The 23,183-nt window shown below is 34.7% G+C and overlaps 1 protein-coding gene and 1 non-coding gene across 2 annotated transcripts in view; both read right to left on the reverse strand.

The window, feature by feature from the left end:
• The window catches only part of Smp_163090.1 (voltage-gated potassium channel, putative), a gene marked incomplete at both ends in the record, with an annotated part of 38,238 nt that extends 29,600 nt beyond the window's left edge, over positions 1 to 8,638 (reverse strand). Inside the window, one exon of the mRNA XM_018791836.1 lies at positions 8,360 to 8,638. Within this exon, the coding sequence (XP_018645059.1) occupies positions 8,360 to 8,638 (279 nt within the window). The remainder of the gene's footprint in view (positions 1 to 8,359) is intronic.
• Positions 8,639 to 22,729: 14,091 nt separating this feature from the next.
• Smp_tRNA_01696_Pseudo_TTG.1.1 lies at positions 22,730 to 22,795 on the reverse strand. Its single transcript has one exon. It is a non-coding gene (tRNA).
• Positions 22,796 to 23,183: the final 388 nt, after the last annotated feature.

The following is a 23,183-nucleotide window of genomic DNA, read 5'->3' on the forward strand; positions in this document are numbered from 1 at the left end:
TAGCTTCAATTGACTCACGCTTTCAACTATAAATAATATAATTGTTATGCTAAATATTTGAGCATAATAGAATGAATATATATTATTAAAGGGTGGGGGGAAATATATTATGACGAGAAACAATCATAATCATCATAACTACAATAATTAAAGAAGAAGTGATAAACATCGTCTTCCTCCCCCATCTCTCTTCCCTTCTCTCTCCCTCTCTTGCTTACTATCTTTCTTCCTTACACACACACACTCTCTCTTTCTATTTACTTTTGTTGTTGTTATTTTTCCTATCCTCATAGTTACTTAACAACATTAGAGTTGTATTCATTTTCTCAGGTGACCGTTAAGTTAATGATAAATGATTTAGGGTTATTTCGATTTCTTTTTTCCCTTTTTTTTTCTTTTAAAATCCTTTGAGATTAAGGGGGAAGGTTAAAACAACAGTTATTAGAAATCATATATATATATATGTTAATAAGCCATTAGTCTATTAGATTTCTGTCATCAGGTCAAATCAACTATGTATCCAGTTGGATAGATACAATGTTCCGCCCTAATAAGAAAGTAACTTGTCAACTAAGATAATAGAAAAAAAACTAATATATGTTAGTTTAATTGCTTTATATATTATCCAAGTGTCAGTTAATTAATCTTATTCTTTATTTCATTTCATTTCATTTTATTTCTGTCAAAATTGATCAGATAGTGTTTGGATAAGATAAAATTGAGGTTAAGCAGAGATGGAAAGTGTCTAGCAGTGGGATCCAGGACGCGCGTTTCGTCCTATTCGGGACTCGTCAGCTGGATGTATCTGCATCTCAGATTTAATGTTCACTCTGGGACTGGAACCCAGTACCGTTCGCTTCAAACGCGATCGCGTTCTCCACTCGGCCACTGAGTCCTGATAACCACTTGCTTGTGGCATTTGAACCGAAAAGTACTGGGTTGGAGTCCCAAAGTGAATATCAACTGTGAGATACAGTCACATCCAGCTGACGAGTCCCAAATAGGACGAAACGCGCGTTCTGGATTCCACTACTAGCCACTATCCATCTCTGCTAATAATGCTTGTGAATTAAGGCTATATCGAGGCAATACGCACAGTATGCACATGTGCCAATTAGAGACTGACCAGTTGCAGTCCTAACACATCGATGGGAAGATTCAAACAAACAAAACTAAATGAATTTAAAATTGAGGTTAGTTGAACTATGAGCTTCCTAAAGAAATCTAGTTAAAACAGTTCATAACTTATGAATAGAAAAAAAATGGATAAGTGAGTAGTTCAATGGTGTGTACTACTTATATCGATATGAGTAGTCTATAACGATAGTCAGGATTAAAACGTCTGGCAGGAGAAGGTCGAGAATGAAAGAACGGGAACAATAAGTAATTGGTATGAATATTTAGGACTAATGAAGTCTGAGACGGTTGACTGATATTTGAAACAGGAACAGTCAACTTTGGGACAACTGATTGACATTTTGAGAATTAAGTATTTACTGTATGGTTCTCAGATTTTACTAAGATGTTCTGTAATTTTGTGTTCCAACGCACTTGATTGTCCCTGCTTGTGTTCCCTGTCACTGCAGTTTATTGTTAAGTTTGGGAGTTACGTTAACTTGAACTTGTCGGAAAAGCAGATCTAATAATATTAAGGAATTGATACTAACCATGAAATAGAAACCAGTTTATATTCACTTTTTGTTGTTGTTTACTTGTATCTTTCCATTGTTATTTTGGACAGCAATTAAAGCGAACAGTACTGGGTTCGAGTCCCAGAGTGAACATCAACTCTGAGATACAGGAACATCTAGCTGACGAGTCCCGAATAGGACGAAACGCGAGTCCTGGATTCCACCACTAGCCACTATCCATCTTTGCTTATAAACCAGTTTAGTGTAGTTTACAATCCTATAGGGGAAAAGCTTTCTTTGTTAACAAACTTTAACTAACACAAAACCTAGGTCAAAAGTTTTTCACATCAAAAATAACGTAGTGAATGATAGAATTCTTTCAGAACTGACGATAAGCTAAAAAAAGACTTTGGTTTTATGCCATCTGAATTGGACGGTTTACTGGAGAAGCTTTCATTGATTTGTTTGGAAACCTCATCAGAATACAAGCTTCTCAGAGAACAAATAATCTTTGAAATCTTCATCCCGAACTATAAATATTTTCCATGAATTCAAAGATACTGATTACCATTAAATAAATAGTCAATGTGAATAGGTTAAATAATAATTGGATAATTACTACTGGAACATTTAGTCTCATTGACAGTGCTATTTATTGACCGTGATCCAAGAAATATTACGTAAGACTCTTATGAAGTCCATAATTACAACAGGAAAAATGGTTGTAAACATTTTGCAAGGTTAATACATTTCATGAATACGTAAGGTATGGTTTATAGTTAAGGTGACTTTACATTTACCAATTTATATGTACATGCTAAAGCACATATATTGGAAGAACAGGGAGAAGACTACATGTTAACATTCCCGAGCACGTTCCAAAGAAATTGACATTGAGAGGCACAATGGGTCTAAACAGTGCAGTAGTTCGGCATTTACTTCACACTAGGCATAGCATATGAATGGGATGATTCAAGCGAACAATACAAAAATGAATTAAAACTTCATCTCGATGCACAATCCAGTAACTATATGGACTCAGTATTTAAGTGGAGAACGTGATGGCGTTTAAAGCGAACAGATTTGGGTTCGAGTCCCGTGGAGAACATCATCTCTGGGATGCAGGTACATCCAACTGACGAGTCCCGAATGGGACAAAACGTGCGTCCTGGATTCGACTACCAGCCACGAGCCATCTTTGCTTACAATCCTATAAATACTTTGATGTGTTAATGTATGACCATATATGTCTACTTTACATTATATCACTTAAACATTCATTTTATTGTCAAATAATCTAGATTACTATAATTATTTGAGTATATTTGTACTGTTTAACAAAGGAATTCATATTGTCTGAAGTGAATCATATAACTAAAGATTACACTAATTTCTTTCAAATATAAACTTCATCTAAGAGTTTGATTGAAGAAAACACTCAACTGCATCACAAGGCAAGCCCTCACATGGAATCGTGAAAGTCAAAAGAGAAGAGAAAGACGAAAGAACACAATACTCCGAGAAATGGAGACAGACATGAGATGAATGACCAACAACCGGATAGAAGTAGAAAGGAAGGCCCAGGATAGAGTGGGTTGGAGAATGTTGGTCAGCGGCCTATGTTCCATTGGGAGTAACAGGATTAAATAGGTAAGTAAATAAGAGTTTGATTGAAGAAAAAAAGTGGTTCATAGTGTATAATTGAACATTCAATAGGGTGTTTTAGGATCTTTTGGTTCATTGTTTTATTGTTATGCAGATGAATATTTATTTAATTAATGTTAAAATACAAAAAAAATTTCAGAAAGGGGTATTATGGAGATTTTAGTAATTTTCTAGTTGAAATCATCAGTCAATTGAAGCTAGACCACCATGGAAATGCCCACTGTTGAAGAGCCCCACAATGGGACGAAACGGCCCTCCAGTACTTCCAGGTTCTCCATGGTAGCCTAGCTTCAATTGATTCATGATCTCAACTACAAAACAATTTTCACAAACGTTTGTTTATGATTATAATGATGTAATCTATTTAACTATTGTCCAATATTTAGAATTGAAAATGGTTTCATATTGACTCTCTTTTTCAATTCCATTGTGTATTTCTCACCTTTCTCATATAACATCCATAATAAAGTAGTCAACATCATTTGTATTTACATCATTCTATATATAGAAATCTATATAGATCAGTAGCTACTTATTGTGAATATATATGCTGATGTTTGTTATATCTAACTTGACTATGATTGTTTATTTATTTGGATAGGTAATTGTTTACTTCTTATGTATAGGTGGTTTACAGATTTATATATCCTCATATGTTGTCTACTGATTTGTAAACAATATATTCTCAATTGATTCTGGTAATTTAATAAGTAGTATATTTAGAATAAGGGAAATTACACTAAAAAAAATTATTGATCAGAAGGGGTCTCGAGCCAGAGCACTTAACTGATAGACCACTGGGTTTGCCGGCATCCGATGGTGTTAATGTCTTACTTCAACCAATCCACGAAGTTTGAGCAACCGTTCACCAATTGTCTTCAGTGAGTTGATATCTCTACAACAGACTTAATTGAACTCTACTGGTTACTGCTTCCCACTAGAACTCAAGGAAACATCCCATGAAGTCAGTCACTAGTGAGCATATGATTGTAATCAGAAGGGGTTTTGGGGAGGTTTCAGTATTTTTCATAGTTGAAATCATGATGACTGGTAGGTCCTGGGTTTGAATCTCGCGAGGCGAGGTCGTGGATGCGCATTGCTGAGGAGTATCACAATAGGACGAAATGGCCGTCCAGTGCTTCCAGGTTTTCTGTGGTGGTCTAGCTTCAATTGACCAATGATTTCAACTATGAAAAATACTGAAATCTCCACAAAACCCCCATCTGATTATTGGTCAATAGTTTAAATCGTGCATTTACTTATTGACTATTTCAACGAGTTACTAGGTATAAAGTAAACGGCTTCAAGTAGATAAACCTATACAGATTTAGGATTTGTGGTAACAATTGGAATATACCCAGTAGATGATTACATAACATAATCGGAGTGAAATTATGAACTGTAAGCTTAAATTTACCGTCTATTTAAGACCACTATTCACTTATTTATCTCTTGTGGGTACATTGGTCTTAAAATACTATTGATGGTAACTCCTGCTTGATGTACCACAACTTATTCACCTACTTGTTTAAGCCTGTTACCCCTCGTGGGGGAGCATAAGCCGTCCACCAGCATTTTTCTTCAAACTCTGTCCTGGACAATACTTTCCAGTTCTTTCCACTTGCTATTCATTCTGATCATGTCTGTTTCCGATTCGTGACGTAGTGTGTTCCTCTGTCTTCCTACTTTCCGTTTCCATTCAGGATTTCAATTAGGCGCTTGGCCAATGATGCAATTTGATGATTTCCATAATGTATTTCCTATCTACCACCTCCATCATCTTTTCCTGATTTCCTCTTCAGCTAGAAGCTGTTTTGTTCTCTCTCATAGAAGGCCATTGCTGATGGTATCCGGTGAACAGACACTGAGTATCCATTGTACCACAAAAACTGGCTCTAATAGATACCATTCCAGTCAAATGCAAATCGTCGAATGAACCTTTGTAAGGGAATTGTCTACTTTCAATCACCCATTAGAGATAGAGAGATACGCCGACCCCAAGATAACTATAACGTACTCATAATCATGCTATTTATTTTCACAGGAACTGAGACTGGTCTTGCTGTAATGCTCAGTTGAAGTCTTGCACAACGATTAGAAGGAACGGGATCGCCTTTCAATCGCATGATAAACACAGGCTCAAGCAATTTATAAAGGAGCTGCTGTCCGACAAGGATGTTTGATATAAGTTGTATCTGATACAGTAATAAGTACACCTCACCGATCATAACAACCGACTCTACGGTATTGGCCCTTGAACTCCCCAACATGCTGTACACTGAGACCAGAGAGAGATTATCATACGACGATGATAACTCCTACTTCAACAATCTTGCGCTTTATCGGATAATAATGATAGATTTGGGATTTTTTCTTATCTATAGTTAATTTATATCTTCATAAAATATTAATCCGTTGGAAAACAACAAAAGATCTTAGTCTTATAATCAATTTCCTTGGTTTCTAATTAAGTTTCATCAACTTTCCATCAATTGTCATTTTTATAATTATCGGTACATGTGTGTGTGTATGTGCGTCTATATATTCCTGTATAGGTGTACCTATTTCTATGAGATGTATACAGTCAATAGATGAAAATCATGTACAGGTTTACTGATTATATAAACAAAGAACATTCCATCCTCCCGGTAACCCCCCTTTCCTAAAAAAAGTGGTGAATTGAACGGTAGATTTGTTTGTTTGTTTGTTTTTTAAGATAATGGATTTGGTTAAAACAAAACAAAGATATTATCATAGAAATTATATAAACATTTTAAATAGATATAACAATAATAAATAGATAATTACAAAACTGAAATGAAAGATTAAATTGGACTACATAGATGATAGACAATCTAACTTCAGTGGGAAACTAATATTTAGATCAAAAGGGGGTTTTGTGGAGAATTTAGTATTTTTCATAGTTGAAATCATGGGTCAATTGAAGCTAGACCACCATCGAAAACCTGGAAGCACTGGACGGCCGTTTCGTCTTATTATGGGACTCTTCAGCAGTGCTAATATTTAGATTAAGTTCACTTGTTATTAGTTGGTTGAATCTTCCCATCGATGTTTAGGACTGTCATTGATCAGTCTCTTATTGACGTATGCGCATATTGTGCGTATTGGCTCGATATAGCCTCAATTCACAAGCATTATAAGCAAAGATAGATAGTGGCTAGCAATGGAATCCAGGATGTGTGTTTCGTCCTATTTGAGACCCATCAGTTGGATGTTAGGTTAGTGAATAACGTGGTGGTGTTTAAAATGAACGATACTGGGTTCGAGTCCCAGAGTGGACATCAACTCTGAGATGCAGGAACACCTATCTGACGAGTCCCAAATAGGACGAAACGCGCGTCATGTATTCTACTGTTAGCAAATAACCATCTTTGCTTATAATATTTGAGTGATTTTAAAGTTCAATCCTTTTCTAGGCATTAGATTCTTTATTCAATGCAGTTAATGCTTAAAAGTTTCTGAAAAGTATGTTATAGAAGAATGTTTTCAATGTTAAATAGTTGAAGGTTGACAAAAAATTTTTGTAATATAATTGTTTTGTTGTTCAATAATTAGTTCATTTTATTTCAGGATATTGTACATACTTTGCAATCATTGCCAATTTTATACTTGAATTCATGAGTCAATTAAAGCTTGACTACTATGGAAAACCTGAAAGCACTGGACGACCGTTTCGCCCTATTATGGATTTGCTCAGCAGTGCGCATCCACGATCCCGCCTCAAGAGATTCGAACCCCAGACCTATTAGTTTTGCGCACGAGCACCTAACCTCTAGACCATTGAGCCGGAATCTAATGGCATCAACGCCTTCGCCAATGGAGTTCATCCGTGTTAGGTGTGAGACAGTTACTTACTGAAAACAATTAAAGATGTTCGCGCAATATCGTGGATTGGTTGGAATTAGACGTTAACACTGTTTGATGCCAGCTCAGTGGTACACAGATTGGGCGTTGCCGCGCGAGACCTATAGGTTCTGGGTTTGAATCTCGCCGCGAGGATCGTGAATGCGCCTTACTGAGGAGTACCATACGAGGACGAAACGGCAGTCCAGTACTTCCAGGTTTTGCATGGTAGTGTAGCTTCAATTGATTCATGAAATCAACTATTATAGTAAAATTACTATAATATCCACAAAAATTCCTTCTGATACTTGTACAAGATCTAACTATAAGTTACTGTGAATGTGGGAGATTGTATTAATGGACTAGGTATAACTTAAGAACGGCAAATCGTATCATAATAGTCCATACATCAAAATAAAGCTTATAATAAGAGGAATATGATTGTGCATAGTTTAGTTACTTAACAATTATACAATAAAAATAGATTCGTCGTACTGGTCCATAAATAGTTCTCAAAAGTTACCACTCATAATTCTCATCGGGATATAACAGATCATAATGCAATAATATTTGTTCACCAAAGATTATTTCATCAATAATGAATATTTACATATCACTAAGTCTCTATTGTGAAGCTATCGATGCTGACTTGTCAACTCACAAGTGAAAAGATGAAAAATTCAGCTAACAATTACATTCTTAAAATGGCTTAAGTTTCACTAAGATCATGAACTGATCTAAGTTAGATAACCGTTGTAAACCTGAAAGTACTGTATGTCTGTTTCGTTTTAATATGAGATTTCTGCACAACTCCCTGTTAAAAAATAACTGCGTGCTCACTAGTGACTTAACTTCTAGAGGGTATTCCTGGAGTTTTAGTGAAAAGTTGTGACCAGTGAAGTTCAACTGTGTTGAGTGTGTGACAATTACCCACCGAAGACAATGGAAGACATTCATGAAATCTCTTGAATTGATTCGAGCTGAACATCAACGTCGTTGGATGCGCTCTAAAGATTAAGCGTTTGCGTACGAGATGGAAGGTGCTGAATTCGCCTCCAATACTAAAAATAAACGGCACTCTATTGCTTCCAGGTTACCGATAGTTGTCTAACTTAGATCCGTTCATGATTTTAATCATTTTGTACTGATATCTTCTTTAAAAATCAAAATCCAATTTATGCATAAACCATAAAACTTACTTGATTAGCATCAAGACCCCAAAATTCAAGTTCTTCTTCAAATAAAGGTCCGCATACATCTGTAGGATAATGTAATTTACCAGTACGATAATAATTCAATATTTGATTAAAAACACCTGGATGACGATCAAAAAAATATTCATTTAATATTGGATCATAATTTGCCACAGCTTCAGTTAATTTTGATAATCGAGTAGCTGGGATCTTCTTCAATGTGGCTTTGTATGTTTCATGTCTTATACCACCAACGTTTAATATCACACGATTTTCAGAATCCATTGATCATGTGTGTAGCTAATAATGATTACAGTCTCTCATTCTCTATGTGATGAAATAATTAATGCCAGTCTCCTGAAAAAAAAAGGAGAAGTTAAATGAAATGGTCAAATCAATGCTAATCCATGTCAGGTGGAGGCAGGTATCTACCTCAGTACAATGGAAGTTAGTCGTACGATTTCGTGGATTGGTTGTGGTGAGACATCAACATCGTTAGATGCGGGCCGGCTCAGTGGTCTATCGATTAAGTGCTCTGGCGCGAGACTGGTAGGTCCTGGGTTCGGATCTCGCGAGTCGGGATCGTGGATGCGCACTGCTGAGGAGTGCTACAATAGGACGAAACGGCCGTCCGGGTTTTCTATGGTGATCTGGTTTCAATTGATCTCATGATCTCAACTATATAAAATGCTTATATTATTCCAAAATTCAGAGCTGATTCAAATAGCTTTGTTTTAAAGTATTAGCTTAAATTGTCGTCGACAATTTCTGCAACCTAGCTCAATATTACTTAAAACTGAAGGTTTATACTTCATCAAAAATTTAAATAACATGTAAACTGATATGTTACATTCATTTGAAATATCAATGAAAGGGTGAGTGAAGGTCCGAAATGTAAATCCTTTCACCTACTGGAATCCGTTTATTTAATTTCTTTGGTGCTTATTTCTCAAAGCTCAGTAGTCTTAGTATTATTAACTCCGTCTATAACTCTTCTGGGGTTACTATCGGTCCCAACTCACACAACGGGGAACGGTTGGGCATGGATTCAGCAACTACATCCCGTAGAAAACGATTTTGTTAAACAAACGCTAACCAGAGTATTATTACTGTTAGAGCAATAAACTTGCCCACTTTCTTGTTAAAATAATTTTCTTTTTTGAAATCTATCAAGCTCGAAGGGAACTTCGTTTAGTTAAATTTTTACAACAATGTCAATCTAATACTTGTAGTACTATTATTGACCATAAATTATTATTTTATTGTAGTGTATAGCTTTTAACTTGGAAGTGTATTATTGACAGATTATACATATTTTGATTGAAAAACAACGAAATAGTAATGTTTGAAAAAAGAAAGCAGTGTTAAGTAGTTACGTTCATGGGTGTTACACTCTCAAAGTACGTCAATACAGACCTACTGTACAGAGCTGAAACGTGGAGAACTACTACATCCATCGTCGAGAAGGGACAAGTATTTATAAACAGTTGTCTACGCAAAATACTCAACATTCACTGGCCGGATACTATCAGCTACAGCGTTTTATGGGAAAGGATAAACCAGCTTCTAGCTGAAAGGGAAATTAGGAAAAGACATTGAAAGTGGATAGGACATACATAGTGGAAATCACCAAACTGCATCACGAGGCAATTTCTATCTTGGAATGGTGAAAGGAAGCGGAAAAGCGGAAGGTCAAAGAACACATTACTTTGGGAAATAGAAGCAGATATGAAAAGGATGAATGTTAACTGGAAAGAACTGGAAAGGATCGCTGAGGACAGAGTTGAATGGAGAGTAGTGGTGTGCGGCCTATGCTTCTCAACGAGGGGTAACAGGCGTAAGTAATTAAGTACTATCAAAGAACACAACACCTCTAATACTATCATCCTCAGCTGAAACTATTCTCTAATACTTCAAATTGTTTTTAATGTGAAAAAAGAAACAACTCGAAAAAAACTAATTATTTTCATTCCTTATATTAATGTTTTAGCTATTACCTTTAAAGAAAGTATTACATAAACACTTTAGTTCAGTATATACACAATATATATATATAAGTAGATCATGCCATTCATTTGAAGAACCATTCTAAAGAAATTGGCACAAGACATAGTTCGTCTTTAAGTGAAATACTTCATAGGGTCCATTTGTTTAACAGTCAATAGATTTAATGGTTATGTACCTTCTAATAATAATAATAATAATAATAATAATAATAATTATTATTATTATTATTATTATTATTATTAGTAGTAGTAGTAGTAGAATGAGTAGTAGTAGTAGTAGTAGTAGTAATAGTAGTAGTAGTAGAATGAGTAGTAGTAGTAGTAGTAATAGTAGTAGTAGTAGAATGAGTAGTAGTAGTAGTAGAATGAGTAGCAGTAGTAGTAGTAGTAATAGTAGTAGTAGTAGAATGAGTAGTAGTAGTAGTAGTAATGGTAGTAGTAGTAGTAGAATGAGTAGTAGTAGTAGTAGTAGTAGTAATAGTAGTAGTAGTAGAATGAGTAGTAGTAGTAGTGGTAGTAATAGTAGTAGAATTAGTAGTATAGAGTATTTGGTAAACTCAATAATTGATTACTGTAAAAAATCTTCTTGATAATAAAAAAGAAAACCTACTTCAATATTGAAGAGGGGGGGGGGTAATATGAACAAAAAAAGAAAAAAATCAAAAAAATGTAACATTGATTTTGTTGATCTCTAAAAAATGAACTAGAATTTAGATAAATGACCATCGATATAGATTTGGTTTTGTTGAAATTGTAGCCTTAAAAAATTAGATTATATAAAAAAAATAACTGAATATTTAGCCAATAGAAGAAGAAAAAAGAAAAAATTTGATATTTGAGAAAAATGATCAACTGGGCGTACCTGCATCTCAGATTTGATGTTCACTCTGAGACTCTAACCCAGTGCCTTTCGCTTCAAACGCCATCGAGTTATCTACTCGGCCACTGAGTCCTGATAGCCCCTTGCTTGTGCGATGGGGGGAAGTTTAAATTCATTTAGTATGGTTTGTTGGAATCTTCCCATCAACTGACTAGTTGCAGTCCTAACGCAAAATGGGAAGATTCAAACAAACAACAGTAAATGAATTTAAATTTCTGTGATTGTTATTTTGATGAATAAATGTGAGATTTTTCATAAACTCACATCTCTTGTTATTTCCACGTGTTTCATTGTACCGTACATAAAGTTATTGTAATTTATAATGGGGCCTGACTATCGATAAACAGCCAATGAAAACTAAGGAGAACTACGCGGCTGTTTCGTCTTATTATGGAACTTATCTACATCGCATAGTGACGAATACACTTGGAATCGAACTAGGAACCCCCGTAATCTATAGACCCTTCAGTTGACTTTTAGTGGTTAATATGTTTAAATTGAGATGGTGTGGAACCAATTAACATCAACGTGTACAAAACAAGCTGTGAACCATATGTGAAGAAATTCGAACACTTCACTTCTACTTGATGTTTTTTCTGATGATGTCATTGAAAAAAATGATGAAAGCTCTAAGACCAAACTATCCAACTCAAAGAACAAAACTCCATCAAAATATGTCTGCGTTCAATCAATTCACGATATTATATGACTACCATTCAATACCATTTTCAAGTAACAGTCTTAAGATCAATATACCTGAACTCCACTGATTATATGTCCTAACTAGAACTTTAACATTTACCTATTATCACTATTCATTCATTAACACTACTAAAACTAAATAATCATTATTAAGGTTATTTTTATACTCTGCTAAACATTGGTCGTTTAATTATCAGAAGGGGTTTTGTGGAGATTTAGTATTTTTCATAGTTGAAAGCGTGAGTCAATTGAAGCTAGACCACCATGGAAAACCTGGAAACACTGGACGGCCGTTTCGTCCTATTATGGGACTCCTCAGCAGTGCGAATCCACGAACCCGCTATCGCGAGATTCGAACCCAAGATCGTTTACTTAATTTTAATATAATTTATTATATAATAGAAATAAATGAAAGCAATTAGTCCCTTTGATAGATTTCGATAGTGTAATAAAAAGACACACTGAATGCGTTCATTCTCATTTATTTATTTATTTAAACACATAAATATTGGTACAAAGGGGGCACCAGATAAATATGCGCAACACGAATTACATTTGATTTATGTGAGGGATGTGATACTGCCCGGGTGCCCGAACTAAAGCAGGCGGTTTTCTTAGGGGACCACAACCGGAGCCTTTGACTTAAAGATCTGATTCACAAGGCAGTGGAACATCGTGAGGAGATGCAGTCATATGACAGCCGGTGACCAAAAATTGGTGCATATGCCATTTGTTCCTTCAGAATGCTGGAGACCATGTACATCATCCGTTTGAATTCAGGGCTCTTCAACTCCCCTAGGTGGATCATTTATATCGACCAACCCAGTTAAAGCATCGCACATTCACTTTTCGTCTCCTTAATTTCATAAACAACACTCCCGCTGAGAGAAGGCAGTGAGTAGAACTTCTCTTGCAGAGGCTATATACGCGTTGCCATGTGAAAACGCTTTGAGAAGGAGAGCAGACTCTCCCCACTCTCGGCCATACCAGGGCATTCGGGGGCAATCACACCTTTCAAATATTTCCTAGAATAAATAGAATGGAACAACTTCTTTGTATAAACTAGATGAAGAATCAAAAGGTGGATAACTTCATGATATACATCCAGAATATTTCTTACATTTTCCATTATCATCATCATCACTATCACTTTCACTAGATGATATGGTAGAACCAGAAAACTTAGCTGCTTATTTCTCCACTTCAGTTATATCGGCAAATACTGTAACTAATTAATTAACTTGCAATAGATTTTCACAGTTGAAAGCATGAGTCAATTGAAGCTAGACCACCAAGGAAAACCTAGAAGCACTAGACAACCGTTTCGTCCTATTGTGGGACTCTTAAATAGTGTGCAAGAGATTGTTTTTAATTGAGTAGAATTTCGGGAACTAGAGAAAAAACAATTATTGTGAGGGGGGACGCTATTATTATCCATTTCAAATTTTCTTTTCTTCTTTTTTTCTTTTTTTAATTTGATAATTTATCTGTATTACTTAAGTTTAATAGATATATACTACTCATTGAGGCTATTTAACAGTAATCTATCTCTATATTTAGATCATTCCGATTAATATAGTAGAATTGACAATTAAACAAAATATAAATCATATGGAAATATTATATTTATAGACTATAATAATACTAATATCGGTCCATAGTGACAAAAAAAAACGAGCAATAGGATTAATATAAAGCTGAAACAAGTTTGTTAACACGCTCTATTGTATGATAATGACTATACTGACTCTCTCTATAGATATGAGCACACCAACGGTATATCGATTGGTTATATGTTTGATGAATATATATACATATATATATATTCATGCGCAGATCAAAAAAAAATTTATGTCAGAAATCATTCATGTGTATATGGTCAGTCATTATAGTAGCATATACATATATACCTATATATACCCTATGGATATATATAAATTACAGGAGAGGAGAAAAAAGGAATCATAAATACATTTATAATAACTATTAATCGGTTGACTTGATCATTGAATATAGGTAAAGAAAAAAAGTGATCAATTATTACCATTATTGGGAAATAATGTAGAATGGATTGCCCCCCGCCCCCCCCCGAAAAAAACAAAACATTTGATAACAGAGAAAAGACATAAATGAAACGAATTTAATGGTCATTATTGAAGAAATTGGGCGGCCTGGTTGTATATCTGATCTACCTGTTCCTGTCATCTATATATTTCAACATATAATCTGTCTTTTGTTTGTTTTAATACATCAATATAGCTATTAATTGTATAACCTAATCAGGTAAGTTTCTGAAAAGTGTACAACTTTTCGTTGTACATGTTACAAAAGATAGTATGGCATAAACTGTGATAAAGCTATATATCAGAAGAGGTTTTGTGGAGATTTTTAGTAATTTTATAGAGTTGAGATTATGAGTCAATTGAAGGAAGACCACTACGGAAAACATGAAAGCACGGGACGTCCGTTTCGTCCTATTGTGTGACCCATGATCTCAACTCTATAAAATACTAAGAATCTCTACAAAACCCCTTCTGAAAATGATCATGTGCTCACTAGTGACTGGCTGCATGAGATATTTCCTGGAGTTCTAGTGGAGAAGCAGTGACCAGTGATGGGAGATATCAACTCACTAAAGACAATGGTGAGCGATTGCTCAATTTCGTGCATTGGTTGTAGTTAGACATTAATACCGTTGGATGCTGGCTCCGTGTCTAGAGGTTAAGTGCTCGCGCACAAGACTGATAAGTCCTGAGTTCGAATCTCGCGAGGACGAAACGGACGTCCAGTACTCCCAGGTTTTCTATGGTGATCTAGCTTCAATTGACTCATGACCTCAACTGTATAGAAGCTATACATATTTGTTTAATGATCATGGTATCATTTAGATTGTAAATTTGGGAAACATCATCAAAGAAATAAGTTTAAATTCACTTAGTATTGTTTGTTTGAATCTTCCCATTGATATATTAGGACTGCAACTGGTCAGTCTCTAATTGGCATATGTGCATACTGTGCGTATTGCCTCGATATAGCCTTGATACACAAGCATTATTAGCAGAGATGGATAGTGGCTAGTAGTGGAATCCAGGACGCGCGTTTCGTCCTATTTGGGACTCGTCAGCTGAATGTATCTGTATCTCAGAGTTGATGTTCACTCTGAGACCCCATCGCACAAGCAAGTGGCTATCAGGACTCAGTGGCCGAGTGAATAACGCGATCGCGTTTGAAGCGAACGGTACTGGGTTCCAGTCCCAGAGTGAACATCAACTCTGTGATGCAGGTACATCCATCTGACGAGTCCCAAATAGGACGAAACGCGCGTCCTGGATTCCAGAGAAATAAGTTGCCTAATATTGATCAATAATTATGGTTAACAACAAACATCAAAAGATACGTTTATGTTAAAGAATTTGATTAATAATCAATATTTAATCAGTAAACAGTTTTTACTAGAAAACTGTGATGTTTTTTGATAACATATCCATATATATTTCGATAACCGTTCCCCTGAATTTGACCTCTTTTTTCTAATATCAATTATACTTTCATTTACTTAATATTTACATCAGTTTGTTGGTTATAGCTTTGAAGCTTGTCAAATGAAACATGAGTCTATTAAAGTTAAACTAACATGGAAACCTGAAACCTTTGGACGGCTATTTTGTCCTAATATGAGATTTACATCTATGATTCTGTCCGAGAGTTTCGAATCCAGGACTTTCGATCACGCAAGAGAACATTTAATCTCTAGACCACTGAGTCAGCCGGCATCCAACTGTGTTCATCTCTAGCTTAAACTAATCGACGAAATCAAGCAAAATCCTCCCCTCATTGTCTTCAGTGAGTTACTATCACATAACAGACCTAGTTGAATTCCACTAATCATCATATCATCATTCAAACTATAATAGTGTATAACATTGTAATGAATATGTTGATTGCATTATCATATAAAATGATTTCATTTCAATGCATTATCATTCAATTCTCATTTACAAAAACAAAACAATAAAAACAAATGAGAATGACATTCAATTGGTAATTTTGACAATTGACTTACTGTTTTTCTACTAAACAAAAACAGTAAGTAAAACTTATGAGATTAAACAACACACCAAAAAAAGAGAAGAACTATATGGATAGATAGACATTCCAATACAAAGAGAAGAAGATTTAAATGACAATAGTTGACATCTAAATTAGAAAAAAAGAAAAAAAGAGAAAAAAGAGAAAAGAGAAAAAAGAGAAAAGAGGAAAGAGAAAAAATAGAAAAAGGAAAAAGAGAAAAAGCAAAAAGAAAAAGAGAAAAAAGAAAGAAAAAGGAAAAAAGAGAAAAAGGAAAAGCGAAAAAGAAAAAAAGAAAAAAGAAAAAAGAAAGAAAAAGAGAAAAAGAAAGAAAAAGGAAAAAAGAGAAAAAGGGGAAAAGAGAAAAAGGAAAAAGAAAGAAAAAGAGAAAAAAGAAAGAAAAAGGAAAAAAGAGAAAAAGAAAAAGGGGAAAAGAGAAAAAGGAAAAAGAGAGAGAAGGAAAAAAGAAAAAGGGAAAAAGCGAAAAAAGAAAAAAGAAAGAAAAAGGAAAAAGCGAAAAAGAAAAAAGAGAAAAAGGAAAAAAGAAAGAAAAAGAGAAAAAAGAAAGAAAAAGGGAAAAAGAAAAAGAGAGAAAAAAAGAAAAAGAACCAACAGCAACAACATTAACTAAACAAATGAAAACTTAGTTCTGTAATGAATAACCGATTTTTTTTCCATTTGAGTACTTGTTGTCATGAATGAGATCTTTTTTGTTTTGTTTTTTTCTTTTCAAAATTATTTTTTTGTTGTTGACATTTTTGTCATTTTAATAAAACTTATTTTCATTATTTTTAGTTTAGTTAAGTTTTACAAAAACAATAAATAGATTTAATGGTAATTCAGTAAAAGATAATTAATAAGTAGTTTTGATTGATTTCACCATTTAGGGTTCAAAGACCTAATGTTAATTGTAAATAAAGATGGATAGTGGTTAGTAGTAGAATCCAGGATGCACGTTTCGTCCTGTTTGGGACTCTTCAGTTGGATTTATCTGCAAATCAGTGTCGATGTTCACTCTGAGACTCAAACCCAGTATCGTTCGCTTCAAACGCCATCGCTATATTCACTCAGCTACTAAGTCTTGATAGCCACTTGCTTGTGTAGTGGGTTAAAGTTTAAATACACTTATTATTATTTGTTTGAATCTTCCCATTGATGTGTTAGGACTGCAACTGGTCAGTATCTAATTGGTTACTGTTAACATTTAACTTTTCATTGTTTACTTGTTTATTTAGATATTATCTCCTATTGATGTGATTCTTTGTCCTATAATTGCCCATAAATTTTCTGATTGATTGATAATTTGGATCGATTTCAATGTGTTTGTTGATTGATTTGAGTGTTAAGCTTCCAAAAAGTTCTCCAGGTTATTTAGAATTGCCTTTATCCAAGATCTCAACGTTTTTTCCAGTTGAATATGCATTCACTGTTGTCCATACGCATTGATATAAGTGAAGATATGTTATGAAGTTTTTTAACGAACTGATGCTCGTGCAGGCGAAGATGAAGTAGGCGTCCGTTTTGTTCAATGTAACGTTTTTCGTAGACAAAACAATTTATTTTGCAGATGATGTTCGGTTCTTTGGTTTGGATGAGATTGATCGAAGCGATTTTATTTGTTTGTGGACCATATCTATTTCAAAAGGGTTCTACAATCTTGTTGTAATTTCTGATCAAATCAATGAGAGATACAATCAAAATAAAGAAGTAAACAATGACAGGTAAAAAGTCAACAATGACCAAACAACATCGAGATCTACAGAAGAAGTTGTGTGCCATATGTGGTGAAATTTGAACACTTCACTTCTACTTGAAGTTTTGTTCTAATGATGTCGTTCACAATAGCAATGAAAGCTCCGAGATCAAACCATTCAACTCAAACAGCAAAATTCACCAACATCAACCACCCCATTGGTTAATGCTTCTCACTAGAACTCCAGGAAATACTTCTTGGAGCCAAACACTTGTGAGCATATGATTATTATCAGAGTGGGTTTTTGTGGAGATTTTAGAAATTTTATATTTGAAATCATGAGTCAATTGAAGCTAGATTACCATGGAAAACCTAGAAGCATTGGCTGACCGTTTCGTTCCACTGTGAGACTCCTCAGAAGTGCTCATCCATGAAAATCATTTGATCATATATCTGAATGTTATTCTAGTATTGTAACCAGTTCAACCTAATATTCTAGTTCTTTTCGAATCTATTAAACAATTACTTTTAAACTCATTTAGTATTGTATGTTTCACCCCATCGCACAAGCAAGTGGCTATCAGGACTCTGTAGCTGAGTAGATCAAGCGATAGTGTTTGAAGTGAACGGTACTGAGCTCGAGTCGTAGAGTGAACATCAACTCTGAGATGCAGGTACATCCAGTTGACGGGTCCCAAATAGGACGAAACGCGCGTCCTGGATTCCACTACTAGCCACTATCCATCTCTGCTTACAATTACTTTTAAAGATGTAATTTATTTTCCCTTGTCATTCAATCTTTTGTTAAAGAGAACAGTTGATGTATCTTTTTTTCTTCTTATCAGTACTAGTAAAAAGATGTTAAAGTATGATACTACTGAAAATATTATTAGCAGTAACTTGAACACGTTAGTGATAGATTTGTGTATATGGTGTATATATGTGAACTATTTGAAGAGATACAACTATAACAACCCTTTAACTGATATGTTTATACTAGATTGCTATGTTTATACATAAGAAATCTAAACGATCTTATCTTAGTTAACAAATGGCGATTGTCATTTAACAAACAACTTGGAAATGTTAGTACGACTTTTTTTTATGTTGTTTTTGGTGGTGGTGTTCAAACAAGATCCAAACAAACGAATCTGGTAAGATGACATGACCTAAGCATTCAGTCATAAATCATGTTACTGACCTCTAATCTGTTATCAGTATGATATGTAAGTATTATACTATAGCAACTATCCTACAATCGATTTCGAGTATGGTAAATTGGTTAAGCCTTTTTATTAACTTACTTAACAGACATCGTCATTTGAATAATAACCATTCTCATTTATCTTTGTACTGTTATGACCACTAGAGCCCATGACACTCTAGCCAAAATGTTGATTGCTTAAGTATCATTCAATGACTGATACTCCTCCCCATATATGTATGCACGCAAATCCTATTATCAGCCTTTGTTTTTGTTTTTGCTATGCCCTTATTCAATTTGACTATAAATTGCCTTTGTAATTGTTTGCACTGTCCGTTGCTCAATGATATTAGCTCATGCTCTTGTGACTTTCTGTCCTGAGTCATTTGTCAATAAAACTATAGTTGCCACTTCTCTTTGCCTTCTGATTTTACGCACCTTTAATATTGGTATTATAACGGTTATCGAGGTGATCGATTAACGAAGCAGGGCACTACAATACTTACAATATTTCTAAAATTTGATTTATTCAGTTAAACATGACATTCTGGCATTAAATGAACTTAGATTGGTTAATGATAAGAGGTCTTCTAAAGAGAGAAATTAACTTGATGATTAAACAGATCAATTTTTTTAAGGTATGATCGGTTACCAGTCCAATGGATTGAATTCGATCATTAATAATCCATATTGGATCAAGGAATATTGTTCATTAACTTTCATAATCATTATTATCTTATATTATCTAGGTGAATACTGGTTAATGAATTAGTGAATTTGTTTCTATTTAGAAGAATAAATCTTATATACCTCGTTGTAACTATTCAGGGTTTCATTCTCTTACGTACTTGTGGATATTGGAGTAATTTCAATAGGTCAGATAATGGGACAATTGAAGCTAGACCACAATGGAAAACCTGGAAGCACTGGACAACCGTTCCATCCTACTGTGGGACTCCTCAGCAGTTCGCATCCACGATCTGTCCAGTGCTTCCAGGTTTTCCATGGTGATCTAGCTTCAATAGACTCATGATTTCAACTATAAAATTAATAAAATCTTCACAAAACCCCCTATCCTATGACCAACTTCAGGTAATTTGTAATATTTCGAAATGATTATCCATAATAAGAGTTTATTCGGAATAATCATATAGTCACATAATATGTAAGCGAAATTAACGATGGAATCAATGTGCTTAAAAAATATTGAGAATAATTTCTTTATCGAATCTTTTCTAATGTCTACTGTCTCCTATATACTCTCATTAAAAAAAACTTAGGACGGGAATAAAGGACTCTATAAACAGAATGAAGGCTGGTAAATTGACAATGAGAAACAGTGACAAGTGGAGTTCAACCGCGTCTGTTGTGAGATATCAACTCACTGACGGCAATGGTGGATGTGTAGATCAATTTCGTGGATTGGTTGAAGTTAGACAATAACACCGTTGGATACCGGCCAACTCAGTGGTCTAAAAGTTAAGCTTAAACGCTCGAGACTGATAGGTCTTGAGTGCGATTCTCGTGAGGTGAGATCGTCGATGTGCACTACTTAGGAGTCCCACAATGGGACGAAACAGTCGTTCATTGCTTCCAGGTTTTCAGTTATAATATTGAAATATATATGAAGTAGATGTCAACACAATGATCAATGGTTTACATTACTGAAACGATCATCAAAGAATCCTAGATAATACAATATGAAATATTCTAACATCCTAAGATAATATAACTCACTGATTTTATACAGTTCACTAAGGTGATATTAAACCATAACAGGCAATTAATCTCAACTGATTGGTTTATTTATATCGAATATTCGTCAAGATTAGAATGAATAAGCTTGAGCAAAAATTGGGCGCTGACTACAGAGAAGTCATTGAATGTGAAATTTAAATAATTCCAATGTTTCGTCCCTTCAACTTGTTTGAACTTCTTCAGAGTAATAATCAAAATTTTGATTATAACATAATAACTTTTTGTGAATTATAAATAAATAAAATTTCAATGTTTTCTAAATTAAACGAATAAGATGGTGGTTGGAGGTGGTCAACTGGAAATCCTGGACCCAAGTTTTGTGCTACTTGGCACTTGTCATCAAGTTGTACCTGTAACCTTGAGGGAACTGGTGCCCCCTGACGGATTCAAACACGTGTCACCCAGCTTCAAAGTCAGAAACGTTACCACTGAGCTACTCGGAACGCGACCGATCTTCTGTAGGACTAAGATGTAATCCCGATTGATTGATCACTGGGTGGTGATCAATATCTTGTGTGTCAAGTCCTTGTTAGTGCTGATCGAATACTATCGATCAAGTTGCAATGTGGCCACTAATCTAGACTTTCCTGTTGACCACCTCCAACCACCATCTTGTATCAACATAGTGCACGCAGTGTCGAGCCACTTAGACTAGTGGCAACATTGCAACTTGATCGATAGCATACGATCAGCACTAAGAAGGATTTGAGACACATGATATTGATCACCACCCAGTGATCAATCAGTCGAAATTAAACCATTGTAAACCACTTCTTCAAAGAATATATCATATTCATATTGATATGGTGAAGAAGATTTGTAACTCAGGTGGATGAGCTTAGAGAACAAATCTCCACCATGTTCATATGATTAATTTAATGATTACATGATAATGTTAAGGAATCTTGAAAATAGAATAACGAAACAGTTCTCTTTTTATTGTTACCCTTTGCACAAGCAATTGGTTATCAGGACTCAGTAGCTGAGTGGATAACGTGATGGCGTTTGAATCGAACGATATTGGGTTCGAATCCCAGAGTGAACATCAACAAGTCTAAGATTGAGGTACATCAATCTGACTAGTCTCAAATAGGATGAAACGCGCGTCCTGGATTCCACTACTAACCACTATCCATCTTTGCCAACATTTTAATGTTTATCCAACTAATATTTTAGATATTTCCTTTGAAAAGGGATTATACTTAACAAAGAGTATGGGGCAAATCTAAACATACCAATAAATAATTATAAGATTTAAAAGTGTAAGGGGGTTTCATTAAATAAAGTAAATATGAATGTATCAATAAATCGAAAAAATATTTTTTTTTGTTTTTTTGCTTTTTTTTTACCAAAATTCAACTGAAAACTTGTTTACACGGTAACTTGAAACTTTGAAATGAAATTGAGTTAAGAACTGTGATGTTTATTTAATAAACCCTAAATGTTAATAAATTTTTTTTGGAGGGGAAGGGGGAATTTTTGTTTGGTGAATGTAATTTAAATAAAAATAACAAAATTTTTTATTCTAGTGGTAATCATGTGCCGATTGAAAGTAGACTACCATAGAAAACCTGAAAGTTCTGGAATGCCGTTACGTTTTATTTTATTTACGTCTCCTCAACAGTTTGCAACCACGATTTCGCCTCGTGAGATTCGAAGCCAGGTTTTCCATGGTAGTCTAGCTTCAATCGATACATAATTTCAATAGTATCTTGATTCGAATCTTGCGACAGTGATCGTGGATGTGCACTGATGAGGAGTCCATACTAGGAGGAAATGACCATCTATTGCTTTCATAGTCTGCATTGTGGTCTAGCTTCAATTGACTCATGATCTCAACTATATAAAATTACTAAAATCCCTAAAAACCACCCCTTCTGATAAAAATGTTTTATTCTAAATAAGTCCATTAAAAAAAATGATCTAAACAGTTGATTTGTAATTCAGTAGGAAATAATTAAGTTTTTAAGCAGAGACGGATACTGGCTAGCAGTGGAATCAAGGACGCGCGTTTCGTCCTATTTGGAACTCGTCAGCTGGATGTACCTGCATTTCACAGTTGATGTTCATGCTGGGACTCGAACCCAGTACCCTCGCTCCAAACGCCATCGCGTTATCCACTCGGCCACTGAGTCTTGAAAGCCACTTGCTTGTGCGATGGGGTGAAGTTTAAATTCATTTAGTATTGTTTGTTTGAATCTTCCCATCGATGTTTTTAGGACTGCAACTGGTCAGTCTCTAATTGGCATATGTGCGTACTATGCATATTGCCTCGATATAGTCTTAATTCACAAGTCCTAAAACATCGATGGCAAGATTCAAACAAACAATACTAAATGAATTTAATAATTATGTTGCTTTATTAGAAAATTCATGAATATCTAAAATATCTTTTCAGAGATGCAGGAAGATAATTTTGTGACACGGGATCTGACTCCAGTTAGATCGGATTGTATGAATGATTGTTATCGCCAGTCCTTGTACATAATCATCGACTTAACTCGCGTTCGTGAATGATG

This window comes from Schistosoma mansoni, assembly GCF_000237925.1.
Source record: "Schistosoma mansoni, WGS project CABG00000000 data, chromosome 1 unplaced supercontig 0071, strain Puerto Rico, whole genome shotgun sequence".
Taxonomy (NCBI): Eukaryota; Metazoa; Platyhelminthes; class Trematoda; order Strigeidida; family Schistosomatidae; genus Schistosoma; species Schistosoma mansoni.